Below are 20,290 nucleotides of genomic sequence, written 5' to 3'. Positions count from 1 at the left end.
ATGATCACACAACAGAAAGACACACTATAATGCAGTTTTGACTGAAGATTGTACTTTTTTTCTCAAACCCATAGCTTTGTTTTGTATCGTCAACTCCAAAGAGAAAGTACTCAGACACCCATAGCAACAGAAAGTCCAAGGACAACACAAAGTAAAAAAGATGACACTTTTTCAAGCTTTTGAGAACTACAGTAAATGTCTGAAAAGAAACAAGTACAGATATATGTAAAACAGCATTTGTAAAGACAGACTGGTTTCTGACTGTAAGACAAAACAGTAAGAAATGACCCTTGTTAAATACATGTGGAATGTGGTACTCCCAATAGGCTGACTACAGATTAAACTAATGACTTCTAAATAAAACAGCATGTGCTTCAACATCTTCTGCTAAAACATCTGACTTCTTTGCCAAAGCTGCAACACACCCAGCTTCTGTGTACATCTGACATTCATTATGGTTTATAATGGTAAAATGCACCTTCTACCTAAACCATCCAAAGCCCTGCAACATAAAATCAAGCATCAGTATTCTACAAAAAGCCATGTCTCACGGCAAAACCACTAGCAAATTTTCTGCACTCATATCTGCACTATTTTAAAAAATTTATATCTCACGAACCAAAACCTTTTTTGAAGTGTATAGGCTGCTAGTCCATATTGTATATGTTGTCTCTCTGGCAATCCAGAGCACATTTTCCTGAATGGTGATGAAAAAACACATTTCAGAAATATTTTCAAACTTTTTATTTTAAAAAGTAACAGAGAGGGAACCCATGGAGTGAACTCCAAATTCTATAGTGCAATTTTCTATTCCATTTGCACACAAGTGGCTGTTATTCACTGAAAGGTATGATGCTGCACCCCCTGCACACCACCTTTGGAGTCTTTGTGGTAAGCCATCTGTCACAGTGGTTTTCAAAATCTCTTTCACCACCAACATCAGAAAACATCTCCTGCAGTTTGTTAAAAACCAAATTTTGACTGTTATCCAATTCTTTTCTTTAAATCATAAAACTAAATTATTTTAAACCAAAATCAGACTCTCCTCAGTGGAAGTGACACAAAGTAGGATTTTTTTCCTCCTCTCCCCTCTGAAATATTTATCGAGAATGCTAAACATAAATACAGAAATTATGTATTTACCACACTCAGAATAGACCCAAAGCATATTTCAGTCACAGTAATACATATAAAAGAGCATATGAGAAATACACAAGATTTTATCAAAAGTGCTCATGTAAGACACTTCCTAAAGCACATTTCAGTATATCAACAAAAGTAGCAATTATAATGCAGTTTCCAAATCTGTGAGTATTATTTATTTTGCTATTTTACTATACTGCTTGCTATTTTGCTCACAATCCTTTTGTTCTATATCCATGTATGGGTTATATACACTACAAGGCATCATTCAAACCTCTCACATAAAATAACTGCAATCTACATTGCCAATTGGAATAGCAAAAAATATTCAATCCTTTCATATTGTCCATTCAGAAACATCATCAATACACTATTTTAGGTCAGTAAAAGTTGTATTTGCCAGTTTACCCTGGCTAAATGACTAAAGGAACATTCAAAGGGAAACAATCTAACTTATCTTGATCTCTTCCCTGTAATGTCTAAATAAACTAGCCTATCACTGGAGCAGTTGGATTCTTTGGTGCAGAAGTTAAGCATTATCATTAGTTTCACAAAATTTTCAGTGTTAAGTTATACCTGGCACCTGAAAAAAATGGACTTAACACCTATCAGAACCTTATTTTTCTTTTTAGTCGCAAAATGAAATATGAAGTTAATTCTCCATAGAAATGCAAAAACAATGCGAATTCTAACAATTTTGAGAAAAATAATCACAATAATGTTATGGGCTCCTATATATGCTTAGCATCACAGCTCTGCAGCATCTGTCTGTAGACAGAAATTATCCCATCATGGCCAGATCTGAGCAATTCATCCCCGGCTCTCAAAGGGTGGCTAGAGGGTGACTCACAACTTAGTTAGCCAACAAAGAACATGGTAAAATTGCACGGGCACAGCTTAACAGTGCCTTGTTAATGCCACTAAACAGCTCCTAGCACATAAGCAGCTTGGTTAGTCATAGCTATCCTTACCCAGGGCACTGCAAAGGCATATGGCTAATGCTTCATCAATGCAAGTGATGTTGGCAATCTGTTTGATCTGTAATGTAAACTAAGAATGATAGTGAAGTTCTGATTTCAAAATGGCACTCAAAATTCAACTCATATTAGCCACATGGGTCTTTATAATGGATGTACTATTAAAAGTTCTCAAGTGCTTCTAGCATTCTGCATGCATTTCTATGCAACACCAAACGTGACTAGAAACACTAGCATTTTGCAGCATCTCCTCATCTCCATATGCTATTAATAATATGGTAAATTTATAAAATTCTGAAGATGCATATATAGAAAATAAATTCCAAGAGGAGCAAGATAAACACTCCCTAAACTCCACCATTTTCTGGGATTTTTTTGTTTTCACTCTGAGAACACTTCTGCAGTTAATTTTTTTAGGGAATATCTCTAAGCCAAATGCAGTGTAAATAAGGGTCTAAATCAATAAGCCAATCAGTGGCTTACCTAATTAATATGTCCTCTGTGGCAAAGGGTGTTTTTTTCTTGGTGCTGACATAGATACATCAGAGGAACACGAGCTAGTCACCCAAAATGCAAAGTGCTGCTGCAGTTTGGAAGCAGCACAACATTTTTGTTAAATGCGCAATTAAAAAAGCAATCACTTGCTTTTCCCCAAAAAGTATGCCCCAAGCAGCATTCAAGTGATTGCACTGAGAAAAAATGTAAATATAGAAGGTAGAAGAGAAACTTGGACTTACTCCCTCAGTCCCAAATAAACACACTAACATAAGACTGGTGGCTACTTTCATAGCATTGTTAAGTTTGGAAAACATCCCTGAGATCATTGAGTCCAACCTTTGACCAAACACCACCTAAACCACAGCACTAAGTTTCACATCCAGTAGTTACTTAAATACTTCCAGGGATGGTGACTCCATCTGAGCAGACTGTTCCAATGCTTGACAACCCTTTCAGCGAAAAAATTCCTCCTGGTGTCCAACCTGAACCTTCCCTGGCACAGTTTGTGGCCATGCCCTCTTGCCCTGTCACTGTTTGCTGGGAGAAGAGGCCAACCCCCACCTTGCTAAGCCCTCCTTGCAGGCAGCTGGAGAGAATGGTGAATTCTGGCCTGAGCCTCCTCCTCTCCAGACTAAACCCCAGCTTCCTCAGCTGCTCCTCACAGGACTCACTCTCCAGACCCTCCCTCAGCTCCACTGCCCTTCTCCAGGATCACTGCAGCCCCTCAGTGTCTTCCCTGAGGTGATGAGCCCACAGCTGGACACAGCACTCGAGGTGGTGCCTCACCAGTCCAGGGGCACAATCCCTGCCCTGGTCCTGCTGGCCACACCATTCCTGATACTGGCCAGGATGCCACTGGCCTTCTTGGCCACCTGGGCACACACTGGCTCATGTTCAGCAGCTGTCAACCAGCACTCTCAGCCTTTTTCCCACTGGGCAGCTTTCCAGACACTCTTCCCCAGCCAGCAGCACTGCAGGGGTTGCTGTGACACAAGTGCAGAATCCAGCACCTCACCATATTGAACCTTACACTACTGGCCTCAGCTCATCAATCCAGCCTGGCCAGATCGCTCTGCAGAGCCTTCCTGTCCTCCAGCAGATCATCAGTCTCATCCAGCTTAGGACTCTTTTGCAAACTTACTGAGGATGCACTTTATCCCCTTGACCAGATCATCTAATAAACAGGACCAAGCCCAGTACTGGTCCCTGGGGGCCACCAGTGGGGACCAGCTGCCTGCTGGATGCAGCAGTATTCCTCAGCACTCTGGGCCTGGCTGTCCAGCCAGTTTTTAACCCAGAAAAGGGTGCACCTGTCCAAGACATGGGCTGCCAGCTTCCCCAGGAGAATGCTGGAAAGTACTGAAGGCTCTACTGTAGTACAGAACTTTGGAATACTGGAATTCACTACAAAGGCTTCCACCTCACCAGAACATGAAGGATTTCTTTGAACAATCTCTGAGACCCTGATCAAACCTTTACTCCTTTTAACTCACCTTCCCTTTCAATTTTACCTGAGATTGGTCCCGTCTTTCAGAACAGTTTAAGAACAATAAAGGAAAGCAAAATCATATTTAACATGACATTTTCATTGTCCTTATTTCCTTATATTTCATGTCTGTGTTTCCTCTAACTTCAGAGCTCTATGATGCTTTTAAAACAGGAAAACAAGTTGCCTGACTCAGAACCAGAATATGAACCCATATTTGCCACATCTCATGCCACATCCCTAAGAAGTCAGCTACTACATTTTTTAGTTTGCACTGCAGACTTGTTTTGTTTATGTCTTTAAATTTCCAGCTTTTACTCTGCAAACTAATGAATACTTGTGAAACCTTGGAACTTCTTACACTGCAATTTTCTTGGGTTTTGCCCAGTCATAGAAACTATTTGTCAAATACATCTGAGAGTCTAGACCATATTAAAAGAAGCCTGATTATTACTAACCCCAGCTTGCACAGTTGTCAAGACAACAGTGAATATCATCATTAACAGAAACTGTTTCTAGCAAACTGGAAATCACAGTTGAAGCTTCATTCCCTTGTTCATATTCTCCAAAACCATATGCAAATACATGAATGCAAAAGAAAATTCTAAATGAACTTTGGTATCTTTTATACTGATTCAAACAGATAAGCAAACTTTCCCATTTCAACACACAAATAAATGTTTCAGTTTTCCTTTAATAACAAGAAGACTACACAAAAATACTCAGCTTTAATTTTCACTTGCAAAGCTGTCACACATATTCAGTGTTCACAAGACAGACCATATCCATATCCACCTACAAGTAGGTCCCATTTACATATTAGCACCTCACCAGCCTCACTGATTGCTCACTGCCCTAACCCACCATGGTGGCTTACCAACTCAGTTGATAAGTAAGCAATTGCAACACTAGATTCAGAAAAAGTTTTGTTTGAAATGCTACAGCTTCACTTGTCTGACACCAGGCTCATGAAATGTACACTAGACAGGTCTAAACCACCTAGTAACATATATACAGCATTCAAAAGCAATCTACCACCGAGTGGTGACACTCCAAAGGGTTGGACTGCCCTCCACAGGCTGGAGGAACAGAAATCACAATAAAAACAAACAAAAACAAACAAACCCACCATTAAATCCTTCCCCTGGGGAGGAACAACCCCAGGTAGCCCAGGCTGCAACCAACCAGGTAGAAATCAGCTTGGCAGGAAAGGCCCTGGGGGTCCTGAAGGACAAGATGAACCTGGAGACAGTCCTTGCAGCAAAGGGCAGCAGCACCTGGGGCAGCACCAGTAGAGCATGACCTGTAGGTTGAGAGTGGAGATTCCCTCCTGCTGCCCAGACCTGGGTTCCCCAGCACAGAAATAGGGATGTACAGGAGGGAGCCCAGCAAAGGGGCACTGAGGTGACATGGGGACAGGAGACTGTCATACGAGGAGTGCTGACAGACCTGGGGGGACACAGCCCTCAGCAGAGATGGCTCAGGGGAAATCTTATCAAAATGTATAAATACCTGATGGGAGGGCACAACCTGAAGTGGAATTCTGATTAAAAAAAAAAAAAAAAAAAAAAAAAAAAAGATGGCAGGGAAGGGGAGGAGGAGTGCTGGTGGCTTTTTTGTTTGAGTTTTGCTGTTGTTTAATGTGAGGATGTTTGCCTATATTGTCTGTGTAACATTCATCCTTGAAGATATTTATTGGACAAAGCCCTGAGCAACTTGCTCTACTTGACCCTGCTATGAGACAGAAAGATGGTCCAGATCAATGATATCCAAAGCACAGGATGCTTAAGACAAGCCACATCAATGTGGGAAGAAAATATTTTCTGTGCAATTAATAAATGATTTTTTTTAAAAATTAAGTAGTCTTTATTTCATCTTCATCTTTTTTTTTTTTTCTAATTTTCACTCTTGGGTGTGTTCTAAAATGCACATAAAATATTACTATAGTGGTAATACATTTATAAACATAAAAATATGGAAGATGCATGCTCAAAAATATTTTGCTGGTATACAATCAATAAAATGTACAGACCACAGATTTAGATCATCTGCAACCTCCCAATTTCATCAATTCTGATTCTCTCTCTTGATGACAGCAATGAATGCCTGTACACAGAGTGAACAGATTCAGCAGGAAAAAGAGTTCCTGCCAGCTGATGTCTGCTGCTTTTTGAAATTTGTCCTTTTTAAACCCAGTAACTCAATAAACCTTACCTTTGTAATTTATTAATTTCTAATTTGATATTAATAACTGAGTTTGTATTTCTGCCACACTTCTCCTAAAAGTTACTTTATAATTTGAGGGAGCAGAGGTTTCATTATTGCTTCCTTAATTTTAAGACTCCCCAAGGCTACTCTACCCTACTTTCCCAGAGGAATGCTTACTGTAGCAGTCCACGTTCTGGTTTCACCACCTGTGAAAAGACTACCAGTGTCAGCACCCAGCTACACCACTTCCTGCTCCTCAAATATTTATCTCCTTGTAGAGACAAACCAGTCTAAAAGCACATTTAAAATTGCAAATGAAGTTTTACTGATGATTTGGATCCAGATTTTTCTCTGTGATTATATATTAAAAAAAAAAAATTTAACTTTGTTTAACAAAAGATCAGTGCTCTTACCTACACAACCCAACATCACTGGTATATACCTATATTTTTCTGCCAAGTTGCTACATAAAATACCTAATTAATTCATCATATACACATTCAAGGTAAGCAAAGCAATAGTCTGTCCATTTATAAGCTCCAATTCAAAAAAACTAATGGATTTGTATTGTTTACTTCAGCTTTGCAGCTGCATTAAAATATAGCAATAAATAAAACATTTGGAGTACATTAACAAAATAAGCAAAACATTAACTGAATTGAATGCTTTATGATTTTATGTGCAATCACAAGTAAATAAAATTCTTAAAATATCACTCTTTATATATGAATAATGGCAAACTACTATCAGCTCATTATCTTATTCAAAATCTAAAATAATTGTAAAGTAGAAGTAGAGAAGGTTCACAGGCTTTGTAGTAATTTCAAAACCCTTCAGAAAGTTTATTTCACATACATCTATATACATAAACAAGAAAGATAATTTTCATGTAGTCCTTAATTTGAATACTGAAGAGCTGGAAACAGAACAAGACCCTTCTTGGATATTAGTATTTGTTTATGCAGAGCACAGTGATACCCATAGACTAGAAGTGTACTGAAACCCATATTAAATTGACCATTTTTCTCAAAGATGAAGTTAAAATGGAAGGTCTCGTTCCAAACAGGAGCACTGGGAAAAAGTGTTCATTGTATTTCTCATCTGGCAGGCCAGTAGTACCACTCTGGGAAATCAGAGAGGATTTGGGCAGACTGCCCACTCAACTTAAGGCTCATCTGAGATCCACATATATCCACTTAGCTACCCAACTAGGATTTTTTGTTGCTGCTGCTTTCATGCCCACATGATTTTAGTGCTTTTGTGCAATGTGCAACGCTCTCCACAAGCTCCCCTTACCCAAAGGAGGCAGGTACCTAAAATACTGAGGTCAGCAAATCTGTGTCCTCCCATGGCTGGTCCAATGTCCACTCTTGTGTTGGAAAGGAAGAGTGAACTTGAATCTATAAAAGTGCACCATTTGAATTACATATGTACAGATAATCTTGGGATCCAGCCACCCAGTAAATGACACAACTATACAGCAGTTGAAAGAACTGTACAACCTAAAATAACAAGTGTCTTTTATAAGCATTTAGAAAAATATGTGCACCTACATGCATACACCTCTCTAAATTAACATTTTACACCTTTCATGTGGCACTCAAGTATGTTATAAAAACACATCACAGTATAAATTTAGTAAGGTTTTTTCTTTATCTCAAAATGAAAAAGCAACTAAGGGAACAACCAACCATATAATACTGACTGCAATTAAGAGAATTCCAGCACTGCACAGTATCTGTCACTCTTCACAATCAATAACTATTTCTCAGAATGGGTTGTACACTAGCAGAAATAGCCAGGATACAAATTTATGAGATAGTAAAGTGCCTTTGCACAGCAAAGAATCATGAGAATCTTCTAAATAGGCTTTGAAACAGAAACAAGACCCCTGAAATGCCAAAGCTCCCCTTGCTGTTCACTGCTGATCATCAAAGAGCTGTCAGCTCCCAAGTTTGTAAAATATTATCCCTGCTGAGTCATGTATTGCAAAACGTCACAAACCTGAGCACTGTTACAGGACATCAGCAACCTGAAATCCAATTTGGTGTCATTTGCCAAAAATTCCCCAAATCTTTACTTTAAATCACTTTCCATTCACTGACACTATATGCAAGATTTACAAGCACAGATGACTGACCACACTGGGAGAAGACCCTAAATGTATGAAGCAATACAAGCATGAAGCAAAAATCACTATTAGAAAGGTGAATTCCATTATTTTTACAGTTATTTGCAGCACTGGTAGTTGAAATGTTCAGAATACTTGTAGGAGAGAATACCTTTTCAGGCAGACAGTGTACATGAAACAAGCATCATGAACATAAGTTATGCAAATCATGTCATTCACACATATCCACAAATTTCAAAGGATAAAGGACACACACAAAGCAAATAGGTGTATTTATTTTTTCAAATGTATTCTTAGGGGGGTTGTTGTTGTTTTTACTTTTTACTGCACTGGTTCAAGTGTAAGAAGTTACTCTGATATCAGGCAAGCAAGATGAAGCATTATGTTTGCATCATTACATTTTACTATCCAATTTCAAAACCTTTAAAAGTGAAGCTTATATAATTTTCTGATTCACAGATAATACTATAAATAACATCTTCCTGATTATTCAGTGAGTTCCTTTAGAGAAACCTGTCTTCAATTCCACCACCTTTCAGCATAGTAATCACTCCCTTTTCCAGGCACCATAGCTGCCAAGTTTCTTTGGAGTCCTGTATCCAAATACTCTGCAGTGTAAGTAAGGATGGCAGAAAATTCATCATCTGATTGATTTTAACCTCCTCTAATAAGCATTAAGTGCAACAATATGATATTAAACAAAACATATATCTCTACAACACGTCAAGGACCAGACAGATTTTTATATTCCACTATCAAAACCAAAATCATGTAATTTTGGTGATAAAATCAGAATACACAGGAACTACGTACATAAAAATCAAATTCAATTTAAAGCAAATACAGGTTTGTTCAAACACCATTGTACAATTGCTTTAACACTTACAGAATTTAGATGAACAATATTTTCATTCACTCACAGTTTAGTATAAATATAAAGCAAGGCACCCCTTAAGCATTTTAAATAACAAATTAAACATTTACATTTTTTACTGTGCAGTCAGGCTTAACATTTATGCAGCTTCAAAACCAAAGTACAGCCTCAAGGGAAGCCTCTCCACTGACAAATTAATACCTTAGAGAATAGAGCTGAATGGTGGCAATGAACTCATTTGTTCCCCCAATAATGAAGAATGACTCTTTCTTTACCACATCTGTGACTGTTGCTATGGTGACCCAGACTTACCTCATTGCTTCTCGAAGTGCTCCTCGCTCACTAAGAGTCGTGTGCTTGATGTCATCAAAATTATTTTCCAGTTTCTCACAGGTCTGCAACAAATGGACATAGCCATGTAAGGCTCTTAAACAGCTCATTGTACATGTATTAACAGTATTCAGCACCACGCAAACAAAACTGATTTATATTATGTTACCTCAAATTATGCATTCTGTTTTAATTACATGGGAGTCATTAAAAAGACATTGAGAACTCAGAATTAAAGTAAACATGAATCTTATTATATGGTTGTCATGGAAATCACCTTATAAATTTTCCATAATGAAATTAATAGAATTTTCACTTTTTCTTCTTTAATTTCTTTTTCATTTATCTCTATGTGAGGCTACAGTGCCACTATAATAGACAGGAGAACAGAAACCTAAATCAGTCATTTTAGAATTACAACAGAGGTTATAAACTTTGTCCCAATAAAACAGGGAGTGTTGCTGGAAAAAAAGTCATATTTAATTCCTATTTAATATAATTTTTAAAACATAACAGAAATTTAAAAGATTAATTGTTTACAGACACCTCAACCACAATGTTTCTTCCAAATCAGAGATCACCAATATTTCTAAAAGTAATATGAAACCAACAATTTTGTCACAATAAACAAAGTAAAACTTCGATATATTCTGTAAATTATGACTAAATGTGTGACTGGTTCCATTACTTTGCAGCACTGACACTTTTCTTCTGCTGCCACAAAAACAGTAAAATTGATTCAGAAGATGCAGGGAAGTGCAGTAATTTGTGTCTGTGCAAAGTGAGTCTGAAATACCAGAGAACAAGAATTCTCTAATCATCTGCATCTTCCACAGGATTTTTTATATTCTCCTGAGGCTTCATCAATACAGGAAGCTTTTGGGTTACCCTGTCCTCCACAACTTTTTCCAATACCAAAAGTTACCTCTGGGAGGCATAATTTTGCCATATGGGTTTAACAGAAGCAAGTTGCAAGCAGAACAGCTCCTATTGCTAACAACCTCGAAGGCAGGATTGCCAGGCTCTATATGTAGCCATAATTTAAAAGAAATTATGGCCACTATTACTTGTTCCATCCTTTCATAGTATTTAACAAGTGAATTAATTATCAACACCACGTCTTAAAACTAGTTATAATAAATACAATAAGAGTTACCTATTGTTTTTTCTTATTTGCATTGATTCTTTATTTTTATAATTACATTCAATCTGAGGCTACAAAAGCATTACTGAAAAGGAAATTATTAGATTCTCATAAATGACCTAGCAAGATATTTTAGCTTGTCCAATTAACATTTAAACTATCATTATTTTTAGATAAGATTATAGACCTTTTAATACAAAGTTTTAATGCTTTAACAATGCAATTCTGAGCAGAAAAATTAACACAGCTACACATATTTGGCTCTTTTGACATCTTTTTTTCTCCTTTGTAAAACCAACACATGTCACAGTAGGTCTTGTCCCACAGTTAAAGTGATTTATTTGTTTATATTACAATCAGTTGTCCTTTGCATAGCAAAATCCTACTCAAAGAGTCAAAGATGTTGCAAAAGAAATATGGAAGCTGTACAATGAAATATTCCATTATTCAGATCAACATACACTGACATTTAGCTCCAAGAACACACAGGCAGGCTAGTAACTGAAAATATACAACAGAAATCTAAATCAACAATACTAATTAATGAAGGATTCTTGATTCATCAATGCTAAGATGCAAGTACCTGTGTAAGCAAAATTAAACTTCCTATCCTCCAGGAAAACAGAAACCAGAGGAAACATAAATTGGAGTATTGCTCCAAGAGCCAATGTTGTAACAATCCTCAGGACAGGTTCACAAAATCTGAGCATCTCACAATTCACTCTTGACCTTGTGATTTGAAGCATGCAAAAGTGACAGACAATCCAAAGCACACAGATTTTTATCAAACACAACTAACTCATCTCAAGATTGCACAAGTTAAAATAACTAGTCCTATCCAGAAAATGCTGAAATAAGTTCAGTTGCTATTTGTCTATATAGACCATACTGTGTTAATTGGCTGGAGGATAACAAAGGTGGCCCATAACTAAAGAAGTGCTGTGATCATTTAGCCTGACATACAAAATACTCCATCTCACCTATACACCCAATATAAAAGCTACCAGGTAACACAGAACACCAAAAAAAAAAATTAAAAAAAAAAAAAAAATTTACAGACTCAAATAATAGATGCTGTACCAATTCACTTGGCAAGAAGATGAACTTACTTCTGCCATTTCTGAGAATTGTTTCTGAGTAGTATCCCTCTCAGCTACTTCCAGCCAAATAGCTCTCATGTGAGGTACAGTAGCTGGAGAGCAAACCATAGAGTCATTAGGAGAAAATGAGCTAAAAACTGAGCCAGAAGCAAACTCATCAAGGAGAATGACCTCATAGGACCATGTCATCAGTTACTGCATTTGTACTAAGCAGGAGAGCAGGTAAACACTGATCATACCCACTGCTTTCCACTTATGCAAGCATGCTTGATCCTCTCAGAGGAAAGAGAAAAGGGTGTCTGAAATACTAAATACAAGCATAGCTACAGGTGCATAAATGGCACTTCATGTGTCTGAGTGTCAGCTCACATGCAATACTTGTAGATCATCTGAAAGGATATCAGTTTCTGAGCAAGGCTACTAGTATCAATAAAGTTGTAAGAATGAGAATACTCTGAAGAACATGTCTAGGAAATGAGGAAACTTCAGTAGCCCATAAGCAGGGAGAGTTTTACATTCTGAAGTATTAAATCAATAGCAAGAACTGAGATCATTCTATTATTGATGCTACCAAATAATTCATATGTATAAGCATATTGCATAGGACAGTGTATTTTGGCCCATTATTCATCACAGATTTAGGCCTAAAGAACAACTCCAAGGTGTTTCATTTTGAGCAGCAGCTAAAGTAAAAAAATCAAAATGCAAGCAAAGAAAAAACTGCTTTTGGTGGCTGACTGCCAAGGATTTTTTTTGTGGGTATAGCTGCAGTCTAGAAGTTTTAACTCTATGATTCAATAATTATACAGCAGTCTATATGCTATTGCTGTTGGCAGATCTGTAGTTCTGCATGATACTAAATTAAATATCACCCTTGAGAAGTTCTGGAGGAAAAAAACGTACAGAGCTGAAATTAGGAACATGGTCATCATAAGTCAAAATACCATTACATGGAAAAAAGATAAGTGTCTAAATACTCCTTCTTACAAGATTTTAGGATCAATACTTGGAATTCTTTTATTGTACCATAAAGCAAGAGCAGGGAGGAAGTATTTTATCCATAAATGAATGGCTTATTTATTATATGAGACATGACAACTAGTTAAAAATGGAGATGTTGACTAGATATTCACAACTACCTGTGGCATCACACACAGCATATTTGCAAAATGTACAATCAGAAATGAGAAAGATGAATAACAAGTGTATGAAGATGAGGAAGAAGGAAGATTAATAAACAAGTTGAAAAGCTTTTCTTCTCATAACCACAAAAATATTACTTTTCCCTGCTACAATTTTTTTATTAATAAAATAAACTGCAGGCTTTGGGAGCAAAGACTGTGTACTTACAATTATGTATTTTCAATTAATTTAGGTGAGAAGTCCAAAGTATTCTGACCTGGTTGAAGAAACCATCTAGCTCAAGTAAGAACAGAAATAAAGAAACCCTCTAGTTTTAAATAAAAACCTAGGATATTCTGGCAAAAGTGAGTCATGCTTTTCAAAACCCATCTCTCAACATTCATCAGCTTAGCTTTCTTGCATATGTTGTCTCGGAGGAAAAAGCCCCCATTGTTGACTTATTGGAAAAGCAATTCTTCATTCAGCCTCTCGAGTGAAGAACTTTGCAGAAGTAGCTGAGAAACCAATGGCAGTCTATTGCCTGGTGTCACCACTGAGGCTCTCCCTAAATCACAAAAGCACTGCTGCCTCAACAGGAGTAAGAGCTATTCTTGAGAAGACTGTAGCTCAAACTTGCCCGTTCTGTGATACAGTAGGGCAAATATGACCCCACTCCCATTGAAATCAACCATAAATCCTCCAAGCATCAAAGCAAGAGTGGGATCACATTAAGCTATATCCTTCTACTTTAAATCTATCCTGAAATACTTCACAGAAAACTTTCAGAATTACAGATAACGTCTCTACACACATTTTGAGACAGCTGAAGAATAAAAATCTTTTGTACAACAGTCTAAGACCTATTCTAAAGCAGCCTGCACCACTGAAGTTGAGTAGATCTCTTATCCTTGTTGATACACTGCCAAATTAAAAGCCCTACTTGAAATATCTCTCCTGTGAAAAAGGTTTTTAAGGTTAGTACTACAATTGCTGAATTCTCAGAACTTATTGCTTCTGCATGGTTTCAGAAAAGTTTCTTAGAAAGCTTGAGTGAATCTCGCATTTTTAATGTCAAATATTCCCTCTACTGAACATAAGGAATGTAAAGACAGAACAGCTCTCACCTATTCAGTTCAAATTAACTATTACTGCTAATGCTAAAACAAACTAATTTTTCTCATTTTCTTCTTTATAATCCATGAGAAAGGTTCCTAGAGTATGTTGTGTCAATTTTCTATGTTTATGCAGACAAATTTAATTTATTAATTTATTAAGTGTATTTGTACCTAGATTTCTGAGTCCTTAAAATGAGACAACCTGGTCCAAATTCTGAAGGATTTACTAGCTCACTGATAATTAAATTCATTATGTTTAGGGAGGTAGGTTCCAACAACAGGTTACCAAAACTGTTGGGGACTTAAAAAACCTACTGTCAATACCTGGGATAGATTAAGCAGGAAGATTCTCAAATTTTTGTCCAAAAAGTCCTTAAAACTTCAAATTCCACACATGCTACAAGGGTGACCACATCAGCTAGCTTTTTTGAAAATGTTGGTCACACTGTAGAAGTAATCTCCTTTAACAAAATTGTAACAAAAAACCTGACTATTTTTGAGGGGTTGTGTAAAAAAGCATAGAAAGCTGATTTTCATATTGATCTTCTTATTGATATAAATGAAATGTTAACACAAATAATCACTTATTCCAGTAATCTGAATTACTTCAAAAGCAGAAAACTTCAGAAATAACTAACTTGGGTTTTATAAACCTAAAGCAACACTATAATAGTAATCTAAACTGTAATATATTGCTGCAAGGATAATTATTAAGGGAAAACACAGCTGACATTTTCTGATTTATGCACACAATCAGAGATGGAGTCCAAGGACTGTGACATAATTATCTTCATGCTAACAATTTTTGTAAATCTCTTGACAGAATTTTAGCTAATTTTAAAATGCCTTCTGAAGATTAGCACTTAAAACTGTTGGGGAAAATAGCACAATTTATTAGCAAGGGTATAATTGTAAACCTTCCAAATACTCATTGTGAATATCATTTAGACAGTAACTCCTGCTTTAACAGCTGCTATATAAGACTCCAGTTTATGGAATCTTGAAACAACAGAGAGAGTAGAATCTAATTAAACAGGATTACATGCCAAAGAAAAATATTAAAAACAGACTAATAGTCAATTGTTATGAATTTGAAATAGCATATCTTTTGATGTGAACTGTGCTTTACTTCAATGAAACCTAAATATTCTTCTTCTAAATATTATTCTTTTCTCTTGATTTGGAACAGACTGTCTACACTGAAACAATACAAAAAGCTAAATGATTCCTTTGATCTTCTCTCGATGACTTAAGCTCCCATCTGCTATAGGGTAAAATGACTTACATATATTGCATTTATTCTAATGTTATTCAAGAGCCAATAGCTGTATTCCATACAGGAAGCCTCCTGAAACTGTCTTCACACTGAGCAACTAAACAAAACTGATGTCATTTGCCAGAGGGCCTTACCTTAAGAGCAATCCTAAAACCTAAACATGTAAAAGAACTGTTTGATCCTATCTGTAACATATTATCATCTTTACAATGTCTGCTTACTAAATTCCTTATTCCTGCTTGTTGTGACTCATTCTCAAGGGGTTCTTTATCCAAAAATGGGGAAGGAGCAGCTTTAAACTGCTAACTGACCAGTCGTTCACAAAGGAAAAACAGATGCTTTAAAAAAAAAAATTTAATACATACATATTTCTAATATCTGCAGAAAGTATATTGAGCCCTCAGGTTTATTTACAGAACATTTGACTGCATGCCATTCATAATACATGAACATTTGTTATAATATTTTTTTCATTACGTTATACAGCCACATTGGCCAGAGGAGCTCTTGGAGAAATATAGATATTAGTACATCCATAAAAGCAAAATTCCAACAGAAAACCAGCTTAAGTGTTAGTAGTCAAATAAAAATCAATAGAAAAACCATTAAATAGAATTGTGGGAGGCTTTCATCAATGCCTTATTACCATAACCACGTTAATTTTCTTGGGGTTTTTTTAGCAGTATATTAATTTAAGGCCCTAAAAATAGTACACATGCAAACTCAAGAACAAGTATCATATTTTCTCCACAAACAGGTATATATTGCTAATACAGGATTGATACCAGGAAATACTGATGCATGTGCTGTTTTCTGAAACTGCAAGTTTGGAATTTTGTTAATAATTATTACTGAAATACAACAGTTAAAGCAACTAGAAATTCTGAAGTGAATGCAGACAATTTTGGACTTTTTTAATTTTTCCCAGTTTAAAATATGGCACACTTAATCCTTAAAGACAGGTAATCATATAGAAGTTAATTACTTGTTAAACATAGTTAACACTTTAGTTTGCAGTTTTACTGGGGCTGTGAAAGATGTTCAGTTCAGAGATGGCATTCTGCTAACTCTCTTTTCATGCTGTTTCACGCACAAATTTCAAGTGGCAAATTTATCACAGCCTTCATGTTCACATAAGGGTATGGTATCTTGCTTGAATTCAACCTGCTGCTGTCAGAGCAGATGCAGACACCACGTGTTTTGGCAATAGATAACACATCAGACAGTAGTGATACAGAGAGGGTGAGAAAAAAAACATTCTGAAAGGACCAAGCATGCAACACAAAAAACAGTAGACCAAGGAGCTCAAAAGAATAAAGGGCTACAAAAGATATGCAAGAAACCAGAAGCACAGCTGGAAATAATAATGGAGCAGAGAACACAGGTGAAGCCACAAACTAGACAGGACAATTTATAATGCTCCTTTATCTTGTGATTCAGCTTTAAAAGACAGAAAACTTTCAGGGAGGGGGAAAAAAAATAAGAAAACATTTGCCTCTCACATTTTTCTTTCTATTTGCAAAACAAATGTTAAAACTTAATCAGCAGATAAATGAGAAGACTTGTCAACAAACTACTGGTCCCTCTGCATCTGAAGGGACACTTGTAAACTGCTTCCCTTTATGGGACAGGGCTCTGTAGCAGGGAACAAAACACATCATGAATATCAAAAGCTACATCTAAATACTGTTTCTTTTTTAATGTGGTTGCACTCCTGCTTTTTTCCTCTTTGAGAGCCTGGTATTCTCAATATGAATTTATAATCTAATTCTTTAAGAACATGAAGTTTAAATAAAGAGACACAGGCTCTTCACAGAATTTCTAAATATACTATTTCTACTTGATAGTAAAAATATAACTAATGACTAAGAAAAAAATCCCAAATGCTATACTCCCTTCCCCTCCTATTACTTTCACATACTTCAACCCTGCTTGCTTTTCCCTTGGGATTCTTTACTCTGCTTAGGCAAATATTCCCTTGACTCACTGAGATTAAATAAAATGAGAGTATGCAGGTAAAGACCAGACTCATATTGAGAATTAACATTTACAGAGCTCATAACCTGGGAAAAAAGGAAGAATCTTTAAAATGTAGGTAGAACTGTACTCCTAAGGAACAGATTATGTTCTTGACCTTCAACAAAGAGCATAAGAAAAAACATACCCAAAAGCCCTTGCTCTTTTAGAACCAAAATGATCAAGAATTTAAGGAATTAACCCCACATATTTGAGAGTACCAACTTAAAGGATACCTCTTCTTTTTCATGCATAGCTAAAGAATTATCAAATATGAGAATTTTTTTTAAATTAAAGTTACAATTAAATGCTTAAACACCATCCTGAAACAGTATGACAATAGGACTGTACATCCTACCTTATGCAGTGGAATAAAAGCAAAAAATTTTCTTTCATCGTGCTGCTGCCTCAATATTTTAAAAAAAGTAAATAAAAATTTTCCCAACCATTTCTGCTGAAGCTGATCTGCTTCAGCTGTGTCTCATTGTTTCGTATAAGATTCTTTCCAAAAATCCTGGATTCAGGAGGGGCATAGTTATTTTCTTCACAGTAGCTGCTCTGGGGCTGTGTTTTGGAGTTGTGCTGTGAACATGTGATAACACAGGGATGTTTTAGCTATTGCTGAGCAGCACTTACACAGCATCAAGACCCCAAGTGAGGAGGCTGGGAGTGCACAAGGAGCTGTGGAGAGGACACAGCCAGGATAACTGACTTCAACTGACCCAAAGGATATGCCAGACCATATGCTCAGCTCATAAAGCTGTGAGAAGAAGGAGGGAGGTTCAGTGGTTACTCTGCAATATGGTTTAGTGGGCATGGTGGTATATAGTCGAAGGTTGATCATCTTGGAGGTTGTTTCCAACTTTCATGACTGTATGATGGTGTTTGTCTTCCCAAGTTTCCATTATTTGCAGTGGAGCCTGACTTTCCTGAAAGTGGCTGATCACCTGCCTGCCATGGGAAGTACCGAATTAATTCCTTGCTTTGCTTGCATGTGCAGCTTTTGCTTTACTTACTGAACTGTGCCTCAACCCAGAAGTTTTCTCACTTTTACCCTTCTGGTTGTCTCCCCCACATCACCAGGGGAGCTGAGCAAGTGGCTGTGTGGTGCTTAGTTGCCAGCTGGGGTTAAACCACAACAGCGAGGTCAGACAGAGGTCCTTCTCTCCTAATCTTACACATCTCACCTTAGATCGTGCCTTTCTATAGAAACGTGCACCACACCCTTTCACACAATATCACACCTTGGATCATGTCTTTTTATAGAAAGATGTGCACCACACCCTTCCACACACTACTTACTAAATTGTGTGCTCCTAATTCTCTCCAACATCTAAAATACTTACATAAAATAGTATTTAATTCCCCTGGAAAGAGCCTGAAAAAATGCTAAATACAATGCCAACAACTGAGGAATTGTGCCAAGGGATTAGACTCACATACAGTGAACAATGTAGGATTTGTGACATCTGGGCCCCAAGCAACCCAATGTTTCTGTCTGGCAGAAGGAGTGGGAAAAATTCCATCCTCTGTCCTTGGCTTAGGAGAAGAAAACAACATGTGAAATACTTCAGTGCTGTGATTGAAATAATTCCCAAAAAAATATTACTAATATCACCAGGTATCTCACCAGATGAATTATCCAGAGTATATACACTTCTATTCTGGCTTACCATGTTATCTAAAATTAGCATCAGTATCACATTGCTACTCAAGTAGCAATGAAACAGAAAATATGAAACTGAGACTAAATTTCCTCATAGGAATAATTGGAAAAACTATTCACTTGAGAAGCGTCTATCCAAGTCAAAGAAATAAGAACTAGAAAAAAGGCTGCAGACAATAAACCACAACCCTTGCGTCAAGACCTTGGTGCAGTTGAGTTACATGCTGGCATTTTGTTTCAGATTTTCCATCACTATCATAGCTCATAAAAGCCTGAAGAATAAAAATAGTAATAGTATTATTATTATTATTATTATTATTATTATTATTAAGTTAATTCATTAACTTAGGACACCATATGCAAACACCCAACAAAAGGTTGCCTCGGCTCTTATGTTTTTAACTAGATGTTAAATCAGAAGTAACTGTAGGTGACAGGAGAGATGCCAGGAGAAGATACAGAAGTGAAATGACAAATCTTCAGAAAAAAAAAAGGCTGTAATTTCTCTTCTATTTCCATTTTCTTTGAGAATCAAAAGACATGTCCTTGTGCTGAGATGTCCGCAAAAGCCAAGTATTTAAGCACATTTTACATTAATTACCATCTAAAATAGCTAATTCAGCTATTCTGATTTAGAATTTTCTAAAATTTTCTGTTTTCAAAATACCATACAGAAAAAATTGTGCAAAGGCTACTATAATTACACGTATCCCTTACTGTGCTTAGCAATGACTGGCATCTCAAACCTTATTGCAAAAGATACAGTAAGACAGCGATCTCCAACTCTGTGATATACACAGACTCAGAAAAAACAAATGGAAATGCAAAATAAAAAATGGAAAGCATGAATAAGAATGCAGAAAAACTCACAAAGCTGTTTAAGAGTCTACACAACTACCTATTTTTAAATATCATGCATCAAGCCAAGTTAGTCAAAATAAAAGCTTACACTCACTGCTAAGAAGGCGGAAAGTCAAGTCTTGGTGAGGAGAGTGTGGGAAAGGAACAACAAAGTAGGACAGTACAAACACTTAAAATGCTTTTTCCCTCTCAAAAAAATATTCAGAAAATCAGAGGTATGAGGCTATTACAATAGTTGCAGATCCTATGAAGTTATCACCATCTGTTGTGCCATCTATTTACAGACACACAGGCATAATCAAAAATTAGGGAAAACTGCTCAAATAACTGCAATCTTGTTTGA

General features: G+C 36.6%; 1 protein-coding gene across 1 annotated transcript in view; it reads right to left on the bottom strand.

Annotated features, from left to right (window-relative positions):
* The window catches only part of DPYD (dihydropyrimidine dehydrogenase), a 320,908-nt gene that overhangs the window by 268,103 nt on the left and 32,515 nt on the right, over positions 1–20,290 (bottom strand). The window contains exon 3 of the mRNA XM_079314282.1: positions 9,630–9,712. Within this exon, the coding sequence (XP_079170408.1) occupies positions 9,630–9,712 (83 nt within the window). The remainder of the gene's footprint in view (positions 1–9,629; positions 9,713–20,290) is intronic.

Source organism: Erithacus rubecula (genome assembly GCF_903797595.1).
Source record: "Erithacus rubecula genome assembly, chromosome: 10".
Lineage (NCBI taxonomy): Eukaryota > Metazoa > Chordata > Aves > Passeriformes > Muscicapidae > Erithacus > Erithacus rubecula.
The sequence above is the reverse complement of the archived record's forward strand: the minus strand, read 5'-3'. Positions and strand labels throughout refer to the sequence as shown.